The 23,035-nt window shown below is 42.3% G+C and overlaps 1 protein-coding gene across 2 annotated transcripts in view; it reads left to right on the top strand.

Moving 5' to 3' along the window:
• The first annotated feature begins 1,269 nt into the window (after positions 1-1,269).
• ctnnal1 (catenin (cadherin-associated protein), alpha-like 1) overlaps positions 1,270-23,035 on the top strand; it is a 50,809-nt gene continuing 29,043 nt past the window's right edge. For both annotated transcript variants that reach the window (XM_084563253.1, XM_084563254.1), the window contains exon 1: positions 1,270-1,688. In XM_084563253.1, the coding sequence (XP_084419379.1) occupies positions 1,593-1,688 (96 nt within the window). In that variant the 5' untranslated portion in view covers positions 1,270-1,592. The remainder of the gene's footprint in view (positions 1,689-23,035) is intronic.

Consider the following 23,035-nt stretch of genomic DNA (forward strand, 5'->3'; position numbering starts at 1 on the left):
TATACTGGGTTCTATTATGGACACAAGTCACCGGGTCACAAACTAAGAGGAGGCATTGGACGAAACTTTGCCTCCTCATTTGGAAGAAAACAGCAGGATTTAAAGGACTACTGACGCTGAGTTTAAACATATTATCTTACAAGGGACAAGTGTGAGTCTAACTTTAACTTTTGTTCTCACCTTGAGATACATATACTCCTGCGTCTCTGGGGCCTGGTACAGATCTTGCCTAAACATCCTTCCTGAGCGATCCGATCGCAACTGAGCTTGAAGTACAGGTGGGAACACATCCAGGACACACTGAGGATGCATTTCATAACCGATCATATCTTAGACCACATTTGGAGGTGGTCTGGGCCACTTGGGTGGTCACAATTAAGGACCACGGACTCAACGTAAGTGAAGTTTTACCTCATTCATTCAGATTTATGCGTGCACCTTTCTGTTTGATAGTCATCCCAGAACACCAAAAAGAAATTATCATTAACAGTTTATGCAAAGCTAACCAGATTTTCAGTCATCTGTCAGTGGTGGGTCATTTTATATTAACAGATCTACGAGTTCCAGTTTTGGTTAGACACCAGTAGCTGCCTTATTATACAGTATTATGTGTCAATGTTTTCAGTTTAACCGATATCCACCTTGATAAAGGCAGCATAGACATACTGTTTGGAACCAATTATCATTTTTCGAGCCCGCCTTTTCATTTTGAGAACCCCAGAATGGAAAATAATGCTTTCTCCACAGAGATGCAAGGTAAAGTTTGCAAACAGGGTCGCTGTGTGCGTCCGTGTGTTGCTGCCGTCCCGTGTGGTCGGGCGCAGCTTGTCGATGTATCTGGTGTGCATTTAGAGAAGGTGATAAGGGATTCTCACACTCCAGGGGATTATATGGGATTCTTAGTCTCGGGGATCAAACCAGAGCTGTGCTGCGGGGAAAGCACGCCGCTCCTCTCTCTGGAACGCATTGAATGCAAAGTCCTTTGAATTCTGCACGTATGGATGCATTTTTAAAACTCCTAGCAGGCCTATACATCCAAAATGAGTGGATGTCAAGGCCTACCCTTTTTTTTTTTTTTTTTTAACACCCACATTGTCACACCAACACTTGTCTTTATTGCATACAAACAGATGCACTGTAAAATGTGATAGTATCATTTGAAAATGAGAACTTGCATAGTTACATCTGTGCACTATGATGAAGTGCACTCTGTAAAAAAAGAAAAAAATCCTGAGCAGGCAGCAGAGAAAAACCTGGCGGTGTGTGTGCTGTTGTGTGTGTGTGTGTGTGTGTGTGTGTGTGGTTGCCCACAGTGGTGTGCTGCAGTCCGCTCCCTGCCGTAGTTGAGTAAACTACATGGACATTAGCGGGCGCAGCGGCGCAACCACGGAGCCAGAGTGGATTAAAACAGCGTGCGTGCGTGAAGAGCCACTCGATAAACGCCCGTGTAACCAAGTGAGAAACCCCGGCGTGTAATCGCAAGTCCGCTCCAGCAGTTTGCGCCTGCGGAACAGCAAAGGGAAGCGGGGCTCCTGGTTAAACTCACTACTAGTGCCGTGCATTGTGCGTCAGGCAGGGAGAGCTCGGCGGGAATGGCTTCATCTCCGTGCGGCAACAGTAACTTTGATTCCGGTCTGGAAATCAAAACTCGCTCGGTGGAGCAGACGCTTATCCCCCTAGTTTCGCAGGTGAGTACACAATGAACACGAAACAAGACGTTATACGGTGTTTCCTGAACCCTTCGCACTTTTAAAGCGTACTTTACGTGCTTTACGGATCCTCGCCTTTTACCTGTTTGTGTGCTGCATGTTTCGTTCTCGTGCTGCGTTTAAAGCCTTTCCCACGTGTGAAGAATTCACAGAATTGTGACATACTACTTCTTTCATGTAGTTTCTGCACAACAGCAAAGCAATACAGGTCTCTACTATAAGTCGAGCGGTCACAGGTTACAAGCAGCAGTCTTGAGGTTTTGAACTGGTATAAAGAAACACCGATTTCATTGTCGTAGGGGAGAACTTCCTTACGCGTTAATTACATAACAGACTGCTGTAAGCGGGGAAGTAAAAATGCGGAGATGACCACAAACTCTCCCGGAGGTCCTCACACATTTAGAGAGTGGCCTACAATTCAAGAAGCAATGAGTTTTCTTACTTTCTTTTTTCTTTCTACAAGTTGTGTGCCAGTCTTGAGCTGTGCTGTGACTCCCACTTCTCTAAATGGGCCACTTTGAGGCACGTGCTTTGTTTTTCAATAAACAGAAGAAGATGAAAGACCCACTTAAGGTCATTGCACTCTTTCAACAACTCTTCTTCTGCGCACTCAAAAACGGTAGTAATGTGCTTTAACAGCACAGAGCTAAGGTCAATGAGCTAATTAATCATTTTCTTGTGTGGTGGGCTTTTTAACAAACAATGCTGTCAATTTTAGGATCATCTTTATTTCAGGAATAACTGCAGACAAGTTGTTATCCAGAGCTTCTGCTTTCAGCATGACTGTTGTTTTGAGCATGTCACAGAGAATGGGAAGTGCAGGGCTGCATCTCCTGAATAGGGAAGTGACCACCCGTCTTATAAATGCTAATATCCCCATGTTGTGCGGGAGGCTAAAGGGGGCCGAGGCTGGTAAATGTTTTGTTGTTTTTCACTGAGAGACAGTGGAAGAGAGAGGCACCTCACCGCTAGGTTAACAGAGCCTGGATAATACCAAGAGGGGGGAGGCATGACACTGTCCTCCACCCGTCTGTGCACACTGACAACCTGCTTCCTCCCGCTCGTTGCACCGGCTCGTTTGAATGATATAAGGTCATCCTGCTCTGGACGGACACGGTTTAGTTGTCAGAACGGGATCTGCTTTCCACGCGGGCTTTTCATTTGAGTACATTTTGATTTTCAGCCATTTGTTTATTTAATTTTAGCCTTTATTTAATCAGGTTTGTCACCAATATCCTTTACAAGGGAGACCTGGCCAAGAGCAGCATCAGCACAGTTTCACCAGGAAATAACATAAAGAATTGCATAACAAAGATTTTGCACACAGACAAACAGGACTCAACAGATTTCACCGTCTCTTTTTAAAACTTGTTCGGGGATACTACATTTTGAAGTTTGAGATTAAACTGTAGGTTGTTCCATGCAGCAGGAGCAGAAAACCTAAAAGCTCTTGTTCAGTTCCTACCTTAGGAACCACAAATTGCGGTATGTCCTTAGAACTGAGACTGTACTTTCCACCTTTCAAGCTTTTGTGTATTCATAAAAACACAAAAAAGTTTGAGTTTTCTGTTATAGCGTGAGAAATCAGTGATGACTTCAGATGAGGTTATGACTGTGATGCAGACGGCGGTTAATATAGGAATATTTATTGTAAGGACTGCTGAGATATTGCGCAAAATTGTAGAGTAAATCTACAGCACTCTGCGTTATCTTAATAGTATTTACTCTGCAGCAAACTTCTGGTGCACTCCTTTCCGCTGTGAAAGACTGGCTGACCTCCAGTCTATAGTATACAAGAATGTGCTGTATACTGTAAAGGCATTCAGCTTATCACAGTCCACTGTTGAATAGAGGGCCTCAAGGACAATGTTTCCTAATTCTCTTTTTCTTTTTTCAATCTGAGGCATGTCCCCATAGCAACAGAGCTCCGCAATGCTGAAAGAAACCTCATTTCCAAGGGCCTCAACTCCATATGTAATGTGTCGTGGTAATGTCATCAAGTCTTTGTTGACCGGTAGACTACTTCCCCCCCGCTGTCAGTGCTTGTCGTTGCGGTGTGGTCACATGCACAAATTAAGTACAGCAAATATGCAAAAAACATTATTTTATGGCTGGAACAATGCGTCGACCAGCGATTTAGAAAATGTGACTAAGCTCATAGGAGATCAAATGCCGTTGTCTGACTGAACATTGTGGGACTCTCTGAGGGTAAAAACCTACGGGGGAACTCCCGTGAGTACTATATTCATTCAAAGATTTCTTTTTTTGTCTTCACCACCGGCAAGAAGTGACGCAATAGCCAGCCAGTGGTTGCTATAGTAACATCACATAGTTCTGCACCACATACAACAATGTTACATATAGGCTCGATAAAGCGTGGCCTTCACTGTCGAGGTTGATTGGTCAATGTTTTGTTCCATTTTAAAGGTTAAAGTTAAAAGCTATGTTTGCAACATTTTCGCCTTTTCTCTTTAAATGCCATTTAGCACTGCGGCGGTCAAGTCCTCGACCAATCCGCGTTCAGTTACGTCTGAACCAGTCGCCGCAAACATGCATCGCTCATGGTTCCTCTTATGCTGGAAGAGAACCTACCCTGAATAGGCGCTTAAAAAAATATTCAAAAAATGATTTCACAGATTCAAAAAATAAACTCTAAGAACTACAATCTTTCTCAGTTCCAATAGTGCAGACACATAAAGAGGAGGGTACATTTTTCCCAACAGTTATAGATGCTATAAAAAAGTTCCTGCGGTCCGAAGGTACCTATAATAAGATGGTACAGTGTGTGCTGGAGGACTTGTGGGTACTTTTTTCAATTTGCCGATGATCTATTATGTCAAAAGTTGCTATTCTGATTAAATAATTTGTAGGTTAATTAACAAAGAAAATAGCTGCAGACTTAATTATTTCATGCTGGCCTGGTTTTTCAAATAACTTGCATGGATTTTACATGTTGATTATATATTCATTAGTTGTACAAGAGATGAATTAATGTCCAGAATTAGATGTGATATCCTCTTATAGAATTAAAAAAAAAATATATATAACTTTTGTGGCTTACAGAATTTTCTGCATTTCTGCATAAAAATGCCTCAAGGCTTCTTTTCTGCAGAAATGTAGAAAATTCTGAAGCATGCAAAAACCTTCGAGCGGCACTATAACAGGACATTGATAAATAGTTGCTGCAGAACAACTCTCAGCCTAATCACTGTTCGTGTCCGCGTCTTGTGGCGTGTGCACGGAATCAAACCCCGCCTAGAAATCTGTGTAACCTCAATACAAGACAATAAACCGAGGTGCAGCCCGGCCGTGGTTAAATGATTACCACCTTAACGTGTGTAAGGTAACCTGATTAGGATGTTTGTGTGGCATTTCTGAGAATCGGTGTTGCCTTACATAGGTTTTAATTGAATTGGTAGACTTAATGGAAACAAACTGACCGTGTGGGCTGTGTGGTGCCGCTTTTCTTCTTAAGGAGCTTTTGTTTGTGGGTGTGTATGCATGCTACGGGTCTTTAGATGACTATCAGGGGGGAAATGAAAAAGGAGTGTAAGTGAGAGGAGCTGGTGTTTGATAAGGTATCATGTTGTGCGTTATCAACTACTTTTTATTATGTATCTCCTCTTTTCTCCTCTCATCTCCTCGCTATGACGTTGGTATCCTCAGGCCTCGGTTATCAGCTTCACTCCCACCATAATTATAGGCCTGGGAGACTCCCGGCCTTGCGTTGTGTACATACACACACATGCACATGGTCCCACCCACATCTTTTCTTTTCATGCTTGTATGTTCACCTTTCATATGGATTCTTTGCGTGTGTACTTGTCTTTTTGTAGGCGGGTCTGAATGTCAACTCCCTTCGCAATGCGCCAGCTGCTCTGAGTTTTGGAAATTTAAATAATTGAAATGGTTTCATAATGGGTGCTTTTGGGCTTCATTGTCCATTGACCATTCGCTTCTTTCTCCTCAAAACAGAAGCTCTTGATCTAACAGATATCCTCACCTCAGCTAGGAATTCACTGATGTGTTTCCAGTAGGGTTGCATTGAGGGGCGCGATGAGGCTAATTAATGACTCCGGTGGTGGTCAAAAATGTAATGGGCACCACACAGAGAGAAGACCAGCTCAACGGACATGTCTGCTGTTGTGTGTGTCCTACCTGTGATGTGGCCTGTAGCCAGCCGGAAGGCAATTAGCAATAATCTGTCTGTTTTTTTTTTTTTTCCCTCCTTGCGATCTGATTCCTGTTTTGAAGTGGTGATTAGCAAAGTTAACAGCCCTGTTCTTTGCCTTTTTATAATTGAGGTGTGTTTTCCCTTTAAAAACACATCAGCCCAGTCTAGGCGCGGACACGGTGGTCCTCACTGTTGAAGGTGTAAAGAGCGTTGTTTGGAGGCAAAGAAGTGTGGGAACGAACATGAGCCGGGGAGTAACGTCTCAGACTTTGATCACATCGGTGCACGTTTTAAACCCTTGTGACACCCTGGCCTTGTGATTGCACAGCTCTGCCGTCTCCATCATTTTTCTTCAGGACTAAGCCGGGAGTTTCTTAAAAGATTTTCTGCTATAATTGGGCCGGGAAAATCTGTTCTCTGTCCAAGTTTGTTAGCAATGACTTTGTCATGCTTTCAGGGGTTCTGTGGCGCTTGCAGTTTTCGCCTTCTCATGTGCTAAAGAGGACTTTGAGCCAAAAAGCTTTTTCATGTTCATTTTGCTCACAAACAGGATTGAAATGGCATATTTATTTCCCATACAAAGGCTCAGTGTCAGTTTTGAGGGTGCGATTTTCTCAGAACGTTACCATTTTGTCACTTAAATTCCACATTAGACAAAATGCTGACGAAAAAGAAGCGCTCCATAAACACGCTTCTAACTTAACAGCTCTGTAAGCACGAACATCGGTTAAATTTTCATTCCTCCCTCTGGAAATATCGGAAATGGAGCTTTACTCAGGTACGAGGCCCAATTTCCCTCTTAATGTTCCTGGTCCTGTGGTATAGTGACATGACAAACGTCCAGGTAGTAAAGCTGTTTTTTATACCCAGACAGAGAGGCATTACTGTTGCCATGAGCCCTAACAGATCTGCTTCTTCCAGCCGTATGATGATAATGAAGACAAATAGGTCCCTGGCAGGGAAGGAAAACCACGTGAGGATTACAGCGCGCCAAGAGCATGCATGCGCGTGCACACACACACACACACACCATCAAAGTGAAATATACTAATCTAATGAGAAAGGGACAGAATAAGGCTTTATTGTCTGTATGTGTGGGAGAGAGGTTGGGGGATTCCATTGCGGTGTCAGTGTCTCTGTGTACTCGGTATCCGTGTACTCCGGTATGTGCAATTGTTTGCTCATGGATGACAGAACCCACATGGATCCGTGGTGTTGCGGTTTCTTTTGTTGCCACCTTTTTTTTTTGTTGTTGTTGTTTTATAACTCATAGCCTTATCAGCTTTCAACCCTTCGAGGCACCGACCAAAAACAACGGCGCGTCTGATAACACGTTTTCAGCGCAGGTCAGACCGGCACCGCTGGGCCACCACGTTTTCCTGTTATGAAGTTATGAGTGGAAGATTTGAAAGAATGGCCAATGTGTGCACCAACACTCATTCATTTGTCGTGTTGCTGTGACTGTCAGACTGTGTGGTTTTGGTGTTTTGTTTCAGCAGACCCCCCCTGTTTTTAGTCAAATAATCACAGTGATCCTGACTCACATTATTGTTGAATGACGGAGGGTCTGAGGCGAGTCCTAGTTCAGTGGTAGGTTGTAAACACAGTTTCATCAAACATTAAATGAGACGCAACTCCACACAGCTCCCCTTATTTTCTAGTAAAGTGGTTGCGTTAGTCGGCTAACTTTGTCAATTTGGAGAATTCAGCTGTTGATGATTACGCTCACTCCGTTAACTCCCACACTCGCTCGTTCTCCTTCGATTTTTTTCCCCACCTCTCTGACACACACGCATGTAAACACACATGTGCAAGGCTTGATTGACCAGCGTTTCCTCCCTAGTGTTCTCTCAAGCGCTTCTCGCCATTGCTATCAGGGGAGTCATTACAGATAGCTGTTCTCTTTAAGTGCAGATAAAAGGGTCTGTCTCACACGTCGATCCATTGACCTCTCCCCCGCTAATATACTTCCAGATGAGAAAAGTGTGTGTGCGTGACTGCATGTGTATGTCTCAAACCTCCAAATAACCCAGTCCAAAGGGATCGGTCGCCTAGAGAGAGAACACCAGAGTTAACTTAATGGTGGAAAAAGCTATCTCACCCTCTTCAGTTTAAATAATTTGATGGCTAAAGCCAATAGCGAAAAACGCTTTTAATTGTCCCAACGGAAGCTTCTGCCTCTGACTGAGATGTATTGCTTCATCTGGGTAGGCTGATAAAGTACTGATTAAGCCCTCTTCCCACTATCAGACTATAAGAGCAAGATGAGCACAGGTAAGGCCGCCTTGAATCTCTCCGTGTCAAGTGAAAATGGAAAGCGATTTTAGGAACCTCTTCTCTAAAATGTAGCCCTTTAGGCATTTTCAGTCTTGCAGATACTTTGGTTGAGTTTGTTTTGGGACATCAAATACTGCCAAGGAAGTAGTATCTATAAGAAAACCTATCCAGACTAACTGGGACATTATCTCTGTTAAGACATGTTGCTTATGGAATCCGAGAAGGGCTGCACTCAAGATAACAACTGACTTAATTATTTCTTAATCAGGAAAAGGCAAGAGAGTGTTTCAGTCAAGCAATGTATTATAAAGCTCATCAATGTCTGGTGATTTTGGTGAGTACAACTCTCACCCAACAGACCTGTATGAAACCAGACTGAATTTTTGTTAGCTGATTATTTTCCCTTTTTTCAGTTTCCAGTCACAGTTTTATCTTGGGAACAAAACTGCTTTGTCCCTGGTTTGAGAAACAATCTGCAACGGGAGGCCAGGAGGCAAACTGTAACATACAGATCCGTATGTCTGTGAAGGTTCTCAGCCATCCAGGTCATGGTATATCCAAAAAGGTTAAAGAAGTTTCTTTAATGTTTTTGGATATACAGATCACTGCGTGTCATTTAAAGAGAAGACGAGCCAGACAGCAGCTCCACAGACGAGTGCATTTCATGGTTTCAGCCTACCCTAATTGAACGGTCATGACAGAGATCTGGAAGGCTTACATAAGGTGTGATATAAATATGCCAGAAACTCCTTTATCTCCATCGTTATCCCGTGATCTTGAGAAAACAAAAGTCGTTTCCTCATGATAAGTCATCTTGAGAAATCATCCCTCTGTTTTCTGGAGATGCATTGACGCGTTATCACACGAAAACGAACCCTGTTTCGTCATCTTGGGATGACGAAATAATTAGCTTATGATCTTAAGATAATGTAGTTGCCATAATTTTTTCTTATTTGATTATGTTTTTAATTATTTTAAAACAAAATCTCGGCTCTCTTTTAAAATAATTCTCCTCCCTACACAGACACTGTGCAAGGTCCTCTGAGAGCTGCAAAGGCTATTAGAGGCTTAGCATTCTTGTGTGGTATCAAGTGACTGTCTGGCCCATTACCATCTTGTATTTACAGTATATTCTTGGTTTATGATGATGAGATGGTGATGAGACGTCTAATAAAAATGAGCACAAGGGAGGAGATCTCTATCAGCGAGGACTGTGCTGCCTAATGTACCGTTGTGTTTTCTGTTGTCCAGACTCACTGGAAGCACCCTGTGGACTGAAACAGATGCATAAACACACGGCGGAAGCACAGACGAGGACAGACTTATTTACATAAATTACTTTTTTTCTGGGAACATCTGCGATCTTAAGAGAAACCGAACCATTGCTCCACCAGCCCTTCTGTAGCTGTGCATAGTTAATTAATAAGGTAGCAAAAATACAGTTTTATCTTAGCCTGGTGTAGCCAGACACAAGTCTTGTCAGAATGTGAGTCTAGTGACATACCACTGGGATTTGTTAATGGAGCAAACCTCTGCACACAATTGGTTAGTCCTACATCCAGTCAGAACGATTTTGTTGTCAAATCAATGGCGCTCAAATTACGTGAATGACTAAAGTCAGAACGATTTTGTTGTCAAATCAATGGCGCTCAAATTACGTGAATGACTACATCCCTGTTGCCTACCCAAATGTTTTGATTGGTCTGGCAGATCTTTGGCAGACCAATCATATCAATCAACTCCCAAAGGAGAAACTCAGAGCATCTTTCCCCTATTAAAAAAAACTGCTGGGTGGGGAAAGTTTGGGCTGGCCTCCAGGTTAGCTTGATCTATAAATATCAAATTTTTTATGAGGCTCTCCTTGTAGCACTGAAAGCCCAAGGATATAAAGATGGACAGACTCATGAGGTGTCAGTATACATACTGTCAGGACAAAGGAGACTGATGAGTGCAGCGGTTCAGCTACTCACTGTAATCTTGTAGGCATGCACACTCCCATTTTCCTTGTCATGTATTGCCAGAGATATCACACAGCGTATCTATATTGTCTGCTGCCCGGACAACCGCAGGTAAACACAACGCTGTTTGGCACACAGCTGTTTGTGTGCCATTGCTTTCCTGTTGTCGCTTTCTTGGCTCAGCGTCGCGGTAATTCTAGTCTGAAGCACATGACGTTGACTAGGACAGTCACATCGTGGGGTGTTGAAGCCTGGCAAATCCTGGTCAAGGAAGCACACTCTACTGGTCATATTGTCAAAATTGTACTTTACATAATGCAAATTAGTAAAGTATGTAAAGTCCCTATGTAGAGCATTTTTTAATCTGCCATCTCATAAAAATTGATATGCACAGAGTCTTGTTCTTGTTGCCAAACTTCACAATAGGGGACAACAACAGTGACTGACAGTATTGGGTAAGAAACTGTCTATTCAAAGACATTTTGGATGGTGATGTTTGCATGGTGGGGGTTAAAAAGATTTAAAAATCTTTTTGACAAAGAATCTATGTCTTTGAAAGCTTCAGTGATGGATGAAACATGACTCGAGACTGATTTGCAATCATTTTGGACGATGAAGTTGAAAGACTTGATATGCAAACTTTTTTACTCGAACTTCACTCAGCTGTCTCTTTCTGGCCTGTCACTGTCATATAATGGGGACAATGTTGGAAATCATCGGATTAAAAAATGCAGCCAATCAGGTTACTGTCAGGTTACATACTGATGTTTGTTTTGGATATGCATATTATAAGAATCCTCGAAGTGTAAATGTCTATTAGTTTGTAGAAAACGGAAATAACTGACGTCCATCCCAAAGCTGTCAAGTCCTCGTGTTTGTTCTTCGCTCCCTCTCAAGCAGCAACTTTGCTGACTGTACCACAGAGGAATCCTTCAGTCTGGCTTGTATGTGTTAATTGCTTTCTTCGAGCATCTTTGAACTACTCCCCTCTCGATAATGAGTTCTTTTAAAGAGATGAGGTTTGACATGACTGAACAAAGACTGTGTGAAGGACATGGAGAACACGGAATACCAACTCTGTTCTTATCTTGTCTTATTCAGAATATTTGGAAGTTTCGAATACTAAAAATTTGCTATGTCACTCCAACCTCCTGCACAAACACTGTAGAGGATTACAACTTATTTCTATGCTTTGATTAGTAGTTATCTGACAGAGAAATCTCTACTCTGGATTGGTAAGCAGGACACTCTTGACCCTGTGCGTTATACTAGCACTCTTTATGAGGTGACTTCAGGGTGTTTGTGTGAGGAAGTATCAGTATGTAAGATGCTCTAACACCTAGTTTGTATGCCTTCCACCCTTCCTCTGTCGCCCTGCCCAATTTCCTGATTTTGTTTTCCTGTCACACACCTTACTCTCTTTCATTCTCTGTCTTCAGCCTTGTGCGTAGTTTCCTCCCCCCTCTTCCCCCTCCACTTAGCCCCCAGTTTTCTCACTTTTAATCTTAACCTCTCCAGAGAGTCCAGTGTCCCTGTATCACCTCATTAATTATGCAGCCTGCTGAAAACCTAGCCAAAGGCTACAGGTAGTTCACAGAGCTGAAAAGCTCAGCCCGGCCATTTCTCATTGGATCTATCCCCTTTTTCTTCTCTGCTGTAAACTGAGACATAATCCTCAGCCCTGCGACTATTCTGAAGAACAGTAATGGGAATAGCATGTAACCAGCTGAGCCAGATTTGGCCGTCCCTTTCTTTGACACAGAATACCCGAAAGTGATTGAGATGGCGGTATTCTTACCAGCTTTTGTCTGACTGTCGCATATCTCTAGGGGAAATGTGTTTTAAAGCCAGCACCGTGTTGACAGCACAATTGTAAGGAGATAGGATCTTCAACATGGTGAAAAGACTTGGTACCAAGAATAGGACAATATCATTTTAACTGGATACTGATAAGATTACACAGAAGTGGTATTCTGGACAAATCAGGGATTGTTCCCAAATTTTCACATGCTATTTTGATGTTGGCCGTTCCAAGCTAACTTTAGAACACACAGAATGCAAAGATTACTTGCATAAATATAAAAACAGTTATTTTACCCATTTGCGTTTGCCAATAAACATAAATCAACGACAGATTCAGCACATTGCAGATCTATTTGTCCTTTAGTTCAACCCTGCCGATTTACATCCCTGGACAATAACCTGAAAATAGTAGATAACTAGCTCTATAAGTACGGAGAGGGGAGTTCTCATCTTGTCAGTGTTTCTAAAGGACTGGAACCAGTGGGTGACAGTTGGGGGCCAGCCAGCCGGGAAACAGAACCCTGTGTGTGTGTACTTAATGGCATACTCACAGTGCCGACACCTATAAATAAGTTAAAGTCACTCACCCTCTATAAATACGGTTTAGGTTGTTCTGGATGCTTCATTGGGTCTGATGTGAACAGCTGAAGGGAGCCTTTGAGGTATTGATAATATGAAACTTTGGGTTTTGAATGTGAGAGTTACTGTTTGAAATTAAATGAGTTTATATTATGGGTATGGCCTTTTTTTCCTGTATCCTTTCCTGTGTATTTAAGCTACAGCTAGTGGTTAAAGCAAATGGCTTTTGAGGTTTTTCTATAGTGCCCTGATAGAACTCCAATCACTTGAAAGACATTGGTATGTGTCATGTAGTGAAAGCATGTCCTCTAAGCCCCCTATGAATGTGTTAGACAGACTCTGTGTGTCACAACACTGGCCATTATGCAGTTGAAGTTAGGGGGGCTGCATTCCTTCAGGGGCTCATGTTTCAGGCTCCTTCAACGTATATCAGTGTGTATAGTGTCTGAAATTGTGTCCATGTATACTTATAGAGGGGCATCATGACTTGGGTCAAAAGTCAGAGTCTCAAAGGGCGAGACTTTTATGCACTCTATACTGACTGGTATTCATGAGTTAGTGCTTTACCCCCCTAGGGCTTGAACTTCGCCTGGCTTCCTCCTCTTACTACTTTCATCAATGAATCGCCCTGCTCAGCCACTATCCGTCTGCAATGAGGGTTTTGAAGTTTGGTTTGAGACACTTCATTGATTTATTAATGCAGTCGTTCACTTTCTAAAGTCCCTTTTTTCTCAAATGTCAAACCTCCAGGACCACATTCTTAGAAGTCTTTTTTTTCCTCCTTTTGGGGGAGGATTTCTCTCGTCCTAGACATAGTTTGTAGTCACGTTGACTTTTTTTCCATACCTGACATCTTATCTTTCCATCTCCTTCCTTTCATCTGGATAGAAGTTTCAAAGGCTTTAAAACTGGGAGGGCAAATATCCCGAAGGCAGCTTGTAAGAATTACTTTTCTGCGTACATCAGACACTGTCTGATTTGATCCTCATCGTCATAGGCGACTCCGAAAGGTGCATTTCTATTGCTTCTTTATTCTACAAAAACAAGCCCTATTAGTTTGGAGGTAAGTTGTTGTCTTTGTCAGGTGTATTGTGTCAGCATCCGCCAAGCAACCTTTGCAGTCGGTCTGTCTTGTTTCCCTGCAGAACATGCTAACGCTAAGGGAGGCTGTCACAGAGCTTGGTTAAGCTACTTTCACACGCTTTTCACCGCGCACTATTATATGTCCATTACTAGTAATTACCCATCATGGATGACTGATGGAACGTTTTCAAGGTTGAGTTGGCAAGCAGTTAGGTTTATCTTGTGGAGGACTTTATACAATTACCCAGTCATTAAACATGGCTCAGCATGAGGACGACCTGAGGGTGCCGAATCCAACGGCTTGGTTGGACTGTTTGCACCTCCAGGTTGTTTGGCAGTCATGCTGTTTTGCATCCGAGAAAGTGACTCGAGGACAAATGTTAGAGCACTGGCTGCTGCTGCTGCACTATGGTCTGCAGTCATCAAGGCAAGACGTTTCTTAAGACTTTCTAAATATCCAGCGCAGCATTCAGAAGATGCAAACTCTAATTTTTTTGATCGTGTCGTCTGAATTATATTGAGTGATCTGGAGTTGCATATCTCTAAGAGGTAGCTGTGATTTACAGTTTCAGATCTTTGGGGGTTTGCAGAGGTACTCGTCAGTCTTTACTGGCAGACCAGGAGATCCTTGCTGACAGATAATTGAGGAGCAGAATGAAGAATACAATGGAGCCTCATCAGGATCTAGGGTTCATGTGCTATCATATCAAGTTTCAACAACACAAAGAAATTGTGGAGGGGAACAATCCAGGTTTGGAGTCTCAAAGCAAGAACTAAGTAGATGCAGTGCTCTGGGCAACACTGTGTTTTCAGGCCAAAAGGTTTCAAAGAAAAAGATTTGTTACAGCATTTGTAATATATATATATATATATATATATATATATTTACTATTTCTCCTTGTTTCTTTTGAAGGTGTTTCATCTCACAAGGTGAACCTGATCTAAATGATTTAACTTGTTGGAGAAAATTGTTTTCATGGTTGAGTTGGTGCAGCTTGCCTGCTCTTATACCCACTGCAGAATCCCATACATTTTAGGATTGCAGAGTTTAGGTATTCATTAATTGCAAATGTTATGCAACAACAAGCCAATAAAACCACCACCAACCACTACTAAAATGTTTTTTTGTTGTTGTTTTTTGGGCTTCTTCTCTACCTAGAAGGTAACATGACTATTCCATTACAGAGCTGCATATTTTATTCAGTCAACAAACTATACGAAGTATTGAGGCCAAGGTTTGAAGCCATGCCGTTTAAAAATCGGAACTTCCTTTGGATGTTACCAGTCACTGGGTCTGATTTAGGGATTGAAGACCTTGCACATAGATGTCATACAGTATGTGATGCCCCAATGTTGTTTTCCTGTTACGCTTCGTTCGTTACATTTGCCCGCCAGATTAAACAACTGTCATATCCTTGCAAAAGACTTGTAAAAGCACGAAGCAGACATCTCTGTGAAATAACCTAGTCATCTTTGGAACAAAGAGCCCAGTGTAGCCTCGAGAAATATGTAACTGCATACAGTGTGCACTTCCAAATGGGTGGGATCTCTTCTTCATTGCCCTGCTGCCTCGTCCAGAGATGTCTTTGATATTGCATCTTGGAGGTTTTGTGAAAACCAGCTTAGTTCAAAGATGCCTGTGTTGTCAGTCTGCTTGTCTTGGTTTTGCTAGAATAACAGATTTCAAAACAGTTGGATCCAAGTAAGAAATTCTGTGTTGTTAGTATTTAGTCTTTCAGTCTGTTTTGGGTTTGTTATAAGCTGATCTGATTTGCTTCACCCTTGAAGAGACTTTGATTACACATTTTTGACACGAGTAAGAAATGTCTGATTTGGTGTTCAGCCCCTCTTCAGCATATAGACTGTGCCTACCGTAATGAAACACCAAAGAAAATGTGGTTGATTTGTTCATTCGTTTTTTTATTTGACAATTTACCCTTCCCTGCACTGCATTGAATTTTAACTCAAAACAACTGCTAAAAAATAAATGTTTCAACTACAAACCCATCTTTGGAGAATGTGCTTTTCTAAATGTATGAATATTCATGAACAATGGCTAATTTTGACTCATCGATAAAGACAAGACCAGAATTTACCCTGTAATTGAAAGTTAGATGAGAAAACTGTTGCACTCCAGCAGCCACTTAACTTAGCTTGGGGGAATCCTTCTGCATGGCTCTGTCCAAAGGTGAGAAAAAACAATTAATGTGTTATATATTGTTTGTTTTAATCCTAAGCATATCACTGCCCCTAGCCAAGAAATAGTATAATGCAATACTTAGGCACTTTTTATATGGGAATAAACCAACAAGATAAAATGTTCAATTACTTTGATGGTAGATGAAATTTGCTGGATGTTAGTCTAGTCGTTTCCCTCTTGCTCCCAATTTTTATGCCAACTAGTATTACTGTTTTGATCTAATGCCAGCCTTTAAGTGTACTTTCCAAAATGTCAGACTATTCCTTTAAATAGCTGATTAATTGTGATGCAGTGTTTTCATTTACAGGCAGGGAAATCTACAGTAGCATCTAATGGCTAGATGTTTGCATCAATGGAGAAACCGCAAGAAGACTTTTAGATCATGCTCGGAAAGGGCTTCGCCTTTGAATGCCTTGTGGTACTGTGTTTAATTCATTCTGACGATAACGTAGATGAAATCAAATCTTTTACATCCCCCACTCTCCCACCAGCGACCAGTAAAGGGTTTTAAAGTAAAACAAGGTCTTGAACCACAACAGTAGTTTTTTGTCATGGTCTGGTGCCCTGCAAACAGAGGAAACGATCAATTCCCTCTGCTCCCTTTCCCATCTTAGTTAACCTTGGACTATGGTTAACAGAGCACAAATTGATCCACAGCCATGTTGTGTTTTTCCACCCCCTCAGCCAGGACTACTGAATCAGAGGTCACTTATACTGTCTCATCTAGTCTACATCCAGTGTGACTCTTAACTAAAAAAGAGCAGTTTCTGAAAAATAGTTTAGATCTTGCCCGTTAAGACTCATTTATTTGCTTTCTCTGCAGCTCCTCTCAGCTTTCTGCTTCTCTCCGTCTTAGCTCCGTCTTTCCTTATTTACCGCACGCCCTCTGCCATTCTCCTGTCTATCTCTCCATCATAGCTGTCCGTCTGTTTTTCTCCCAGGTTTATCATTCTCTCTTATCAGCTGCTGGTTCCTCTAGGCTTCCTGCACCTCATATCAGCCTGGCTGATTACACTGTAGCAGTGCTTTCAAGAGAGATTATGTGTTACAGTCAGTGTGTGCACTCCACACACACCAGGTCAATGAGGTCTCATTTCTCCCATCAGTATGTTTTTTACTTAATTTAGTAACACACACACACACTCAAATATCAACTAAACCTCCCATGTGCACTGGAACTAAATAATTAAATAAATGCATAATATGGCCATTGCTAATAAAAGATGATTGCTTTAATCATGACTGATTTGATTTACCTCTGCAAAATTTGTTGTAACATAAACTGCTACAACCTCAGGGCAGAGTGACTTCGGAGCGCTTTTGGTGCAGCTCTCTCATTGGACCCACTTAAGATTTGATAGATTTCCCATTATTTTTAGACAGCTGTGATGGAGTACCAGGTAGCACACAGCCTTGTCCGCTTTCCTTTGAGCCTCTGTTTCCTGAGTGGAAACGCACCCCAACTATGGCACACAAATGGTAAGCCAGTCTGCTGTAAAGCCCGGGAGATGAATACTTCTCAATGTGAAACAATCACAAAAATGTAATCTGAAAACCCTGTACCATGCTTCCATCCCCCTATTTGGAAATCGGAGATTTCAGAAAAGCTATGAACACTTGAACCGTGGCAGAGCACCAAGGATCGATGCCAAACTGTAATACCAGGCAATAAGTGGGATTATATTTGCCATTTATTTGACAGTGAATGGTCCCTTGGAAAATATGAGCTGAGTTTATTGGTTTGTCTACTGTGTGCCAACCTTGCAATCTATTCTGTTGTTTCATCTTGGCTCCTCTGCATACACGCGGGCAGGGATCTGATTGATTGTCATATTGCTCTAATATAGAGCCAACTGGCCTTCACAATTACAGCAGCTGCAAAAGAAGCCACCGTGGGCCTCAGTCCAGAATCAAAACGTGTTAATTCCTAACGTATGACTTACTCCGGCTTTGTGTGATTTATGTACCCTTCAAAGAAAGGGTACTTTTGGCATTGCTTTAAGGGCTGAGCCAAAAATACCATTGAGGGTGATGTGCGTTGTCAGCATTAAAATATTTAGATTGATATTCTCATTGTTAAATTGCCTTAAGTGCTTTGTACAGTAAAACATATCTGCATTTATCATTATATTCTGGGGTTCCCTGGTGAGTCAGTTAATCTACCCTGAGTTCCTTTTACACAAAAAAAGTGATGATGCACACTGCAGCAGCACTTCCTGTTGTGCTGTGGTGCAACCAAAGCTTGAACAGAATGTTGCAGTGCTAGGTGTCATACAAGGAAGCATTTCAATTGAGTACTGAAAGAGTTAGATGTCACTTCAGCATCAATGGGAAAGATACCTGGAAAGAATGAGACATTTAACTGAAACGAGAACACGTGACAGTTTAGTTTTTACAGCGAAATCCTGTATCAGAATAAATAGAAGAAAAGTTTGTTCATGTCCTTCGGCCTGAGTGGCTGGGGCTGGGATTGAAAAGTGTCAGAGAAACCATTTCAGATTTTGTCTCAGTCTAGTATTCTTTAATCTGGTATTTCCTGGGGCAATCAATAAATCCGTAGCAGATTTTGACACAGTATGTTTTTGAAATTAGTTATTTTATGGTTGCCTTTTTCAAATTAACAATTTGAGATTTTGGGAAATAGACTAATTTCCCACCTGGCTGAGAGTTTAATAAGACTAATACCACTCTAGCATCACAAATCACTAGATACAGAGAAACTGCTAGCCTGTCTAATGCTAAGTCATATAAAACCCATGATAAATATGCTGAAGTACGATAACAAACTGCTTTTTCTTTGTACATATTAACTGCGTACTGATCTTGCTTTAACTGTCGGCAAATTAGAAAAGAAATGAATCTTGCAAGTTGCAAACTGTTCTTTTAAAGCTACTGTGCAGGATTTTTACATATGAATGAATGCCGTCCCATTCCAGCCCTTACCAAATGAGTCCACCCCATGCAGTGCATTTTGCACTATACCAGAGGTTTAAATCTGTTGTCCGTGACGACATTTCAGTGCTGGAGCATGTCAAGCTGCAATAACTGTCAGCCAGAGCTAAAGAGGGAGCAACAGGAGTGGTGGTTTGACTCGTCAGATGATAAAGAAGCGTGAAATGTGGAAAATTTTGTTAAAGGCCAAACACAATTTGTAGAAAAAAAAACATTAAAAAAAGTATTGTTTTAATTGGAAGCTCCAGTAATATGCTGACGGTAGTGATCCAAAATGCCCATCTGCAGTAATGACTATGGTAAATGGTCTTGTTTTTATAAAGTGCTTTTCTGCCCACATCTCCCCATTCACTCGCACACATTAACTCGGGGTTCAGTGTCTTGCTCAAGTGTAGCATGATCTGAACTGATCTGCCGACCTTCCAGTTCGTGGACTACCCTCTCTACCTACTGAGCCACAGCCACCCTAACAAATAAAAGAAGTGCATCTGATGCAACATAAAATGTTACTCCATGTCACTCAAAACATATACTGCAAAATGCACCAGTCAGTTTGTCTGTTGGAGCATGGTAATCAGTGCATGCAGGTCTTAAGGCTGAGGTAAGTCACCGCCTCGGGCTGCTTGTGTCTGATGCTGACCCCCACAGTAAACTCCTAAGGCTGCATCCCCAGGTACACCGGAGAAGGGGGGGGGGGGGTGAAACGTGGAGACAGCCTCGGTGAGTTTGACCCAGAAGTTACACTGTGTTCAGGGCACATCTCTCCTCTCCTTGGTTGACCCCGTCCCTGACTTTCCCTTTGTCTCTCTCTGTTTCTGTCTCTCTCCGTCTCCCTCCCACCTACCATCCAGAGAATTACGTGAGCAAGGAGGAATGAAAAGATGTATTGTGCTCCGTTGAATGCAAGCTATGTGTGTATGTGTGTGTGTGTGTGTGTTTTTCAGTGGCTGTCCTTTCTCTTCTTTACCGCTATGCAACTATGCGGAGATCACAGCCTTGGCATGCCACGATGGTCAGATGAGCTAGGAACACGTTTTAATCTGCATCATATTCACCATATTTTCCATATGTCAGAGTCACTTAGAACACAAACATCGGTGTCATAATTTGCTGCTAAAAATAAAAAGCTGAGTTTCAAGACTTTTTACTCATTCATTAATATAGACACAGAAACTGGCTTGGAGCGGAGCCCACGACTGCACTACTTTGTCCGCTAACATACCTGATACGCAGCAATGCATGCAGGACTTATTTCTGTGTGGCACGCAAGTGGAGACGTGAGATCATTCACAGTTAGACTACCCAAGGTGGAAAACAAATTGCATCATGTAATGCCTTTAATCCTTAAAAAAAAGCTTGCGTTGCTTCGCGAAAGATCGGATTGTCAAGGTTTGCGTTTTCACCGCTTGTCGTGTACAGGCAAAGGCTTCTTTTTGTTGTCATGGTATGCAGATGTCATGCACTGGCACTAGATCATAACTCATTATTCATTTTGTACTGTTTTGAATGCAAGGTAAAATTGACATAAACCAAAAGCCGGCTTTCAATGGTGTTACAGGTTTATAATCTCATTTACCTCTTCTTTTTACCAAATAAATCCTGTTAAAAATGCTTGTGACCATTCTATGTTCAAAGGCCTTTACAAAGGCTGGCCTTTATGTTGAATAAAACCACCTAGTTATCAAAGGCACAGGAAAGTAGTTTTTTTATTGGCATTAAACGGCTGTAACGTTGTGAATAAAAGCCTTAAAAAACAGGTGTCTTTTTAAAAATGAATCATGCTCCCCATGTGTCATTCAGAGTCTCTAAAGAGAAACGAGGCTCTATTGTGTCCCATTGTCCTTCTTGAGTAGTTGGTTGTACGCACTGGGATGCAGCTAGTTATTATTCATCAGCGATAACCTTTGTCGCTGATGTTTGGTGTGGATTCAGTCTGCCTGTCCACATATTCAAATGTCAGATGTGATTGCTGAGCCAAAGCTTGAAGGCCAAAGAGTGGCCTTTTCTCGTACGGACGGCTCCAATGGGGTACGGTCTGATCCAAAAACCCATTCCACTGCTACCATGTATTCTGTTCAGGTCGTCTTTACTGTCTGCAACCCCTCCTCTCTGTTTGCCTGCCTCTGTATCTGCAAGCCTCATTAAACCCCCACTTCTCTCTGTCAACCTCCATCAGTGTCCCCGCATGCTTGTCTGTCTCGCTGGCGGCGCGTCTGTTGGCATACACGAGCGAGTGGGCTAAGGTTCATGCCATGTGCTCGTCTCCTGATGCGTATCTTTTGTCACATGTCACCCGCTTTCTCACCCATCATGTTTACCGTCTCTGTCCCTCGCCTGGGCTTTAATCACACACAAAGGAAACTGGCTCCGTGAGTTACAGGCGAACAAGCTTCGATTTGACCACAAATTAGAGCTCGCTTGAGCAATAAAAGCCTTCAGCACCCAATGGTGAGAATACATTTTGGTTTAAACCAATAGTTTGACATTTTGGGAAATACACTTGCTTTATTGGCGAGATTTAGAGGAGAGGATCAATACTCGCTTGTGTGGTCAGTAAATAGCTTCAGCCAACAGCTGAGTATAAAGACCAGAACCAAGAGAAGATGGGTATCTCTTGGCTTTGTCTGAAAGTAAGAATATCCGAAGCCAGTTTGCTGTTTAGACTTTTTCTGGGCCTGAACCTGAAACTTCACGGGCAAAGTGGTTCAGAATTAATCTGATTGGATTGCAGATTGGCCTACTGTGTAACTTTTGCTATTTTAATATTGATCACATAAAGTCCAGACCTACTGGCTCCAATGAGTTGTTTTAATGGGGCCCTCAAGTCAGACGGATGTGTCCTAAAAAGATTTAGAGAAGCGTGATTTTGCAGCTTTCTGTGTGACCTCCACTGTCATTTCAACTAGCACCTTCTGTCTGTGCTGATAAGGTATACTTTCACTTTCTCCCCCCCACTCACTGACTAGCTAATCCGAATGTATTTACACTTTAAGCAGCTGCTTGTAAGTGTGCATGTAGACATCCTCACCGTGTAGGTTGAGTTTCCACAAAATAACCCCATATTTCAGCAGCAAACTTCTCTCAGGGTGTGATTCTTGGGGTTATTTACTTCCTTAAGCGGCAGAATTCTTTAGTTTGTGCTTCTCTCTGCTGGTTCCCCTGAGTGGTTTTGGCACGATATCGATGCTTACAGGGTTTCAGAAACTGAACAAAGATTAAAATTTACACTCAAACTCCTCCGGGGTGAAAGCTCAGGCGGACTTGTGGTATGTGTGAACGTTTGTGCAGGTATGCGCGTGTGTGTGTGCGAGCACAAAATGAAAATAGCTCCACATATGCAATCTAATTCCAGCGGAATGCATGGCCAGTCAGGACTACATATGGATGTTGTTCAGCTAAGCTCCAATGCTAATTTGAACTGCAGCCGTGTGTTCCTAATTTACACCAGAAAACTTTGTATTCTGCTGCCGTTAGCTGGCTCTGTAACTTTCCATTGTGTCTGTAGGCAGCCGAAAGCGAGTGAGTGCTACTTATACTGTATTTGTTAGATGAGGGCAGATGACTCATTGTTGCAGCGTATTTCTTAATTGGCCACAAGCCTGGTATGTTTTACTAGCTTTACTCATCTGTGCCAATTTCTCACTTTGTTGTCAACATGTGCTTTGTGCACTTGAAAGTAAAACCTACAAGTGTGTTAATTTCATAGGGGAGTGAAAAGGCACAGGCTCCCTGAGTGGGCCGTTTTTGCAGTGCAACAGGCTGATGGTGCAGTATCTGCTCCTTTCAAATTGCTTCTGTTCCGCACACGTGGTTTTACAGTGTACCCTGAAGGATGCAGCGTAAACATTGCAAGCTGTTACTGTACTGTATCGCACTGTACTGTACTGCAGCAGATCACCTCTAGGGACAGACTTGAATCCCTTCCAGAAAAGGATGATATAGAAGAGGTGGATGGAGGTAGGAGAGACGGAGAAGTCACAAGGGAGGAGTGTCTGGGAAAAAAGAAAGGCTGACAGTAGATATGCAGTGAGGATAAAACGAAAAGTTACGGTAAAGTTTGGCATAGATGTCCTTCTCTTTATGCATCTCTTCCCATCTAGCCGCTGACCTCCTAAGTCCCTTGTCTCGCTTCTCATCTCCCCGTATTCTAGAGTCTGGCTGTCGACCAGCGAAGCATCGAACTCCTGTCCGCCTGCAGCCAATTTGGACGGAATTTGCTCGCCCATTAAAGTGCATGTTCAGTATAACTTTCATCCCTTCCCTCTCATGTTCTGTTTTTTCTCTCCCGCGGTCCCCGGTG

This window comes from Chelon labrosus (assembly GCF_963514085.1).
Source record: "Chelon labrosus genome assembly, chromosome: 16".
Classification (NCBI taxonomy): domain Eukaryota; kingdom Metazoa; phylum Chordata; class Actinopteri; order Mugiliformes; family Mugilidae; genus Chelon; species Chelon labrosus.